The following is a 6,282-nucleotide window of genomic DNA, read 5'->3' as shown; positions in this document are numbered from 1 at the left end:
CAGGGCCGTAGTTCTTCGGATGAGAGTTCCGGACGTTGGTGTGATCCGACCTGCCTCTCTTTCACAACCCTAGCTTTGGGACCGTAGTTTGGAAGTGTGGTTGCGTCGGACATGATGCTATTGGGCCGAGACTTTGCCCACCAATTTCTCCAGGTCGGCCCTTGTTGGACTTGGTTAAGATTTTCTCATAACAAGATTCAACGCCCAAGTATACCATACTAAAGATAACTCTTACATTTAATGCAACCCAAGCTCATTATATATGTGATCCACTTGAGTGTTGGATCCACCTCATTTTAAGTCAAATACCTTAACATGATCTAAAAAGGGATGAACGGCATGGATAAATAGACACTTCACGGCGAGACCGACGCACCTGGTCGGACAGCTTATTATCCAAGCGGGGTTGGACGCAACCTGCATGCGGAATGCACGATAAGCCGTTGGACTAGAGCTCTTGTGGGCCATCATGATATACCTATTTATCCAAGCCATCCATTCATTTCTCATATCATTTTAAGATATGAGCCCAAAAATGAAGTAGATCCAACGTTCAACTGAACCACATCAAAGATGACTTTTGCATTTAATGCAATGCAAGCTTGCTATTTGGTGCAGTCCACTTGAGCGTTGGACGTACTTCATTTTTAGACTCCTGCCTCCAAATGACACGAGAAAAAGAATGGTATGGGAAATGTGGTCGACCCTACTTAGACAGCCCGGTAGGATGAGCGTAACATTGAACTCCAACCTTAGAGGGATGTTCATGAAAGTTCTCCTATTTGGAGCCAATGCGTATAGCTTGATATAAACTGAATGTATAACTGATTAGATTAAGCAAGGAGCCGCGCCAAGTTGTGATCTGCTCTGAATTCTGCATGGAACAGGTCATTGTCAACTGGTCATCGAGCTCAATTTATTTTAGGCTCGGCTCGGGTGACCTAGGCTTGGTTTGGACATTCTTTGGTCAACCAAAAGAGTTTGACCCGAATAAATGACAACCTGATAAGGGGGCTGAACCCACTCCAGTAGCGCAAGATGGGAACAACCACCTCGCCCGCCGATCGCTTCCTTACGCCTTGCCTAGTGGCTGAGATTGTGCCGAAGATGACGGAACCACGGCATGTTACTCACACTATAAATACAGGATCATTCAATGGAGGCAGGTACACAAAATCTCTCACTCGAAACCCATCCACAAAACTTAGACCTAGATTCCTAGCTGGACTTTGGCATCGGAGGGTCCCCTGCCCTAGCTAGGGTTTCTTTTATCCTTTTCCTGTGCAAGCATACAGGGCTCGGCACAAGAGCTCGGAGCTCGGTGAAAGTGAGCCAGATTTCTGCATCAACAGACAGCATAGTGGATAGACAGATACATCATAGTGAACTCTACAGGATCTCTGGTCAGGTTGGTTATTGTCCAACTAGGGTTCGGACGCAATTGGCTTCCTCCGTCCATTATCTGAGCCGGCTACGTAAGCCCAAAAATAATGTTGATTTAGATATGAGTGGGCCACATCACATGGAAAACCAGGATTGCACTGCCTATGGGCCAAGACAAAGAATGCCCAATTCTAACACATGAGCTTGGAGCTTGAGAAGGCTAGAGCTCAACCATGTGATCAAACAAGGTCACCCCCACTGTCCAAAACTCACCCACCATTATTTAATATAGGTCTCGCCTGCCTGGGCTATGCGGGGCAAGTTGTGGGCTATTCGCAGATCAATATCTAGCCATCTTGATTAGCCGTTGGACCCAAAAACTAGGCTTGTGTCCAATCCATGGGCTTCGAGATGGAGTGCAAATCCAGCCATGAGTGGGCTGCACTAAGGTAAGGCCGAGCCAGCCCAGCTTATTATTCACGGTGGCTTGAAATTTCACCATCTGCGGGAAATTCATTTCTTCTGTTTCGACCCGTCCATTCTTGGTGATACACATGCTGACATGGCACAAGTAGGCCTATACTATTTTTCAGGAGCGATGCCTCTCATCAACGTAACGTTGGATGTGATTACATGAGATTCCTTTAAACCAGTCAGTTGGGTAGCAAAATCATCATTTCACACAAGCCAAAATCATCTAGCCGTGCCACTTTCACACTGGGCCATTGTTAGCGGTTATAGGAGTTGAACGTAGATTGCAAGGTGAACCGGACACCAGGTGGCTCGGTCGTATTGGAAGTGACATGACAAGATTTGATTATGTCAAGTCCTACTGTCCTTAATGGGTCCACACAAAACATACTTGAAAGAAAAGTAGATTGTGTAACTTAGTACACTTTTATTGTACTGAGTAGACTTTGTTGGGTCTACCTTGAATGCATGTGGTTTATCCATGCCATCCATCCATTTTTCCAAATCATTTTAGGGGTTGATCCCAAAACTGAAACATATCCAAAGATCAAGTGAACCACACCATAAGAAATAGTGGGAATAATGATTTTGATGGTTGAAACCTTCCTAGGCTCACAATGATATTTATTAAGATCACACAGACATGGATGGAGGGAAACCACAAAATCAGCTTGATCCGAAACTTTTGTGCCCCCAGAAAATTTTCAATAATAGACATTCAATTCATACTATTTCTTATGGTGTGATCTATTTGAGCTTTGAATGTATGTCATTTTTTAAAAATCAAGGCCTAAAATTACCTGAGCTTCAGATGGATGGAGGGGATAAAATACATATATCACAGTGGGCCTCACAAAGTTTAAATGCAGCCCAATCAAACCCCACCATGTCCCAAAGCTACCGAGAGCCACACGGTAATGTGGTTTGGATGGATGAGGATTGAGTTTTGAGCTAACACCATACAGGTAATTAGTGTCATGACTCCATGGGGGCCACTATTGTTGAGGTTAAAATTTGAACTACCCTCCACTCAATGCTACGAACTTGAAACGGACCCTAGTCCAATGCAGAAAGGCGAGCAAAGGAGACCCTGGCTTAAACAGGGTACCCTCCGATGCCTAAGTCAGGGTAAGGAATTTGGGTCTAAGTTGCGTGGTGTAGAGAGAGAGTGTAAGATATTGCATACCTGCTGCAATGGGGGTCCCTTGGTATTTATACCTGTGGGTCGGGTGAATCATGTCCGTCAATCTCGACATGATTTACTCATTCAAGCGAATATTGCAATCGTGGAAATATCCTCCACAATCTTTGGATTGTGTATTGCATCGTGTCTTAATGGGACGTATCACTGGGCGTGATCTTCGGCCTACGTCCATACTTGGGCTGATTTCCCAGCTCGATACTCGGAGCCCATAATCGGAACGCTTTCATCCAGACTCAGACTCATCCTATCCGAGTCTACAGCTAGGCTTCCGTAGTCGGAGTTCGTATTCGGGGTATCAGGATCGGAGTTTGTCAGATGTGCTTATCCCTGACCTTAGTCCTCGGCCTTTGGGTAGGAGGTAAGCTCTCCTCAGCTAATTCACAGGCGTGGGTCTTCGGATGAGGATTCCAGCCCGGAGTCATGACTCTTCAAGGAAGAGCTCGGTTTAGCCAAACTTCTGTAACTTAAGGGTCTACTCAGGCCCGGAGTGATGTTTTCCTTCCGAGTTCCAAGCCTTCGCCAATCACCCTGACTTGCCCGGGTCAAATTTCCCCGCAATAACTGTGATGTATAAATTTTAACCACATTGTCCATCCACCACACTAGCTCATTTTAGAACATGAGCTGAAAATTGAAGTATGTCCAAAGTTCAAGTGGACCACACCATAGGAAACAGTGAAGATTGAAAGCCTATGGTTGAAAACTTCTTTGGTCATACAAGTTTTGGATAAAGTTGATATCTGTATTTTTCCTTCATCCAAGTCTATGTGAGCTTGGATGACAAATAAACATTACTTCATTCCCTAGGAAGGTTTCAACAGTAGACATTGTTATCCCTTCTGCTTGCTGTGGTGTGGCCCACTTGGGCTTTAAATATGCTTCAATTTGGGTCATGCCCCAAAATGAGATGGCAAAACGGATCAAGGGTGTGGGAAAAACACATACATCACGGTGGACCCTACAGACTAAGTGGTATTGAGACAGCATGCAATCTGCATCTGTTGGTTCACCACGCAATCGGCGTCCAAGGGGATCCGGTTATAGCAATTTCTCAGGGTGTGGCTCACATAAGTTTATTCATTTATTTTTGGAACTTACAGTCTTCCCGTTGTGTGGCCCTCCTCAGTTTTGGCTCAGGTAAATTCCTGGACTGTATTGTGAATGCTACAAGCACGGCACGGGGGACCTAAAATGCACACGTGTCTTACTGGCTGCGGGACGCGGATTAGCCACTGATAGGTTGAGTAGCGAGACTCGCCACTCGCTACTGAAGTGACGTCACCTAGTTCGGTGGATCCCATGATTATGTATGTTCTGTATCCACACCCTCCGTTCGTTTGGAGAGATCATTTTAAGGCATAAGCTAAGTAATGAATCAGATCAAAAGCTTGAGTGGACCCCACCACAGAAAAAAGTGGAGAGAGTTACGTCCATCATTAAAAACTCATAAGGGCCACAAAAGTTTTGGATCAAGCTGTTATTTGTGTTTTCCTTTCTTTAATATATGTGTTAACTTATGAACAGGCTGGATATCAAATAAACATCACGGTGTACCTTAGAAGGTTTCAACGGTCAGCATCACTCTCCCCACTGTTTTCTTTGGTGGGTTCCACTCCAGCTTTTGATCTTCCTCATTCTTTTGATCATGCCCTAAAATGATCTCTCCAAATGGATGGACAGTGTAGATACAACACATACATCATGGTGGGCCCCACAGATCTTGGTGACGTCACTTCAATAGCTGAGAGTCTCGCCAGCTAATCCGCGTCCCCAGCTGCCGTTTTTGCCACTCTTGAAGAGGGAAATGATGTGCTGCTATCAATGCTGTTAGACTATTCCGATCCTAAACAACTCTTAAAAAAAAAAAACTCTTTCATAATCGATTGGGAGAGGTGCTGTACCATTGTCCTTTCTCCATGTAAACCGTCCGTTGGTTCGATAAATATGCTTGTGTTTAAATTTTCTTAGTTGTAAAGGATTTATTATAGGTAATTTATCACAGGTGGTTTTTACACACAAACTTTCTTGAACCCATAAAAGTGAGCCACAAGCTCTATTTAACTACTTTTTAATTCCTTTGAAAGCGGAAGAAAATGAAGAAAAGCTAGTGGCATCCAAACCACTTCCAATTTCCAAAACAGAGGGTCCATCAGACAGATAGTCACTATCATCTGTCCTCATATGGCATTCTAGTAATCCAACGGTTGTATCCCAGACTATAAAATAAACTGACATTTACATCCCTGAAGGTTCAAGAAAATAAGCTAACATTTATATTCTGTATTAAAGTACAAATATTGTACCGTCAGTATCCGATTTCATAACAATCAACTTGTATTTCCAACATACTTCCACGACACGAATACAAAGACAACCAACATACACACAAAAGAGAAGAAAGAAGGCTATTTGGGTAAAACAACAAGATCACACATTCTCAACCAGAAATTTCAATGCCCTTCACATCGGGCTTCTTCACTTCCTGCTTCGGCACCGTTACCGTCAGCACCCCGTTCTCCATTGCTGCCTTCACCTCTTCCACCTTGGAATTCTCCGGCAGCCGGAATCGCCTCAGGAACTTGCCGCTACTCCTCTCTATACGGTGCCACTTGTCGTTCTTCTCTTCCGATTCTTTGCTCCTCTCTCCGCTGATCTGGAGGACCTTGCCCTCTTCAACCTCCACCTTGACTTCCTCTTTCTTCAGCCCTGGAAGATCTGCCTTGAATACATGGGCTTCTGGCGTCTCTTTCCAGTCTATTTGGGTATTTGCAAATGCAGCAGTCTCGCTGTTTCGGTTCGCTGTTGCAAGGGAGTTGAAGGGAAAGCCATCGAAAGGATCCCATAGATCAAGAGAGAAGGGATCGTAGCTTCGGCGACCGAAGAATGATGGAATGATCGACATCTTTCGTCTTAGGGAGGGATAGGAAAGTAAAAAAGTTATGCAAGGAGCGAGAGCGGATATTGAGCTGCGCTGATTAGCGAATAGTCGTTTGGTATCGAATGCTGCTGATTGTTGGGAGAGACGCTTGCAGTGGTTGGATATTTATAGGGAGGAGAGAGAGTGGGTTGATGTTTCGGGAGATGCCTTTTCGAACCTTCTGGACCCGACTCGTAAGCCGCAGAAAAGACCAGAAGCTCGAGACCTTTCTAGAAAATGACTAAAATATCCTCAGCGAAAGTAAGACCCAGAAATGTTTTCGAGAAGGAAGCTCGGTGGGCCATAC

General features: G+C 44.6%; 1 protein-coding gene across 1 annotated transcript; it reads right to left on the bottom strand.

The window, feature by feature from the left end:
* Positions 1-5,308: 5,308 nt before the first annotated feature.
* On the bottom strand, positions 5,309-6,070 carry LOC131245406 (17.8 kDa class I heat shock protein-like). Its single transcript, XM_058244856.1, has one exon. The coding sequence runs from the start codon at positions 5,958-5,960 to the stop codon at positions 5,496-5,498; it is 465 nt and encodes a 154-aa protein (XP_058100839.1). The 5' UTR covers positions 5,961-6,070; the 3' UTR covers positions 5,309-5,495.
* Between the last annotated feature and the right edge of the window lie 212 nt (positions 6,071-6,282).

The sequence above is a fragment of the Magnolia sinica genome, chromosome 5 (assembly GCF_029962835.1).
Source record: "Magnolia sinica isolate HGM2019 chromosome 5, MsV1, whole genome shotgun sequence".
Taxonomy (NCBI): domain Eukaryota; kingdom Viridiplantae; phylum Streptophyta; class Magnoliopsida; order Magnoliales; family Magnoliaceae; genus Magnolia; species Magnolia sinica.
The sequence above is the reverse complement of the archived record's forward strand: the minus strand, read 5'-3'. Positions and strand labels throughout refer to the sequence as shown.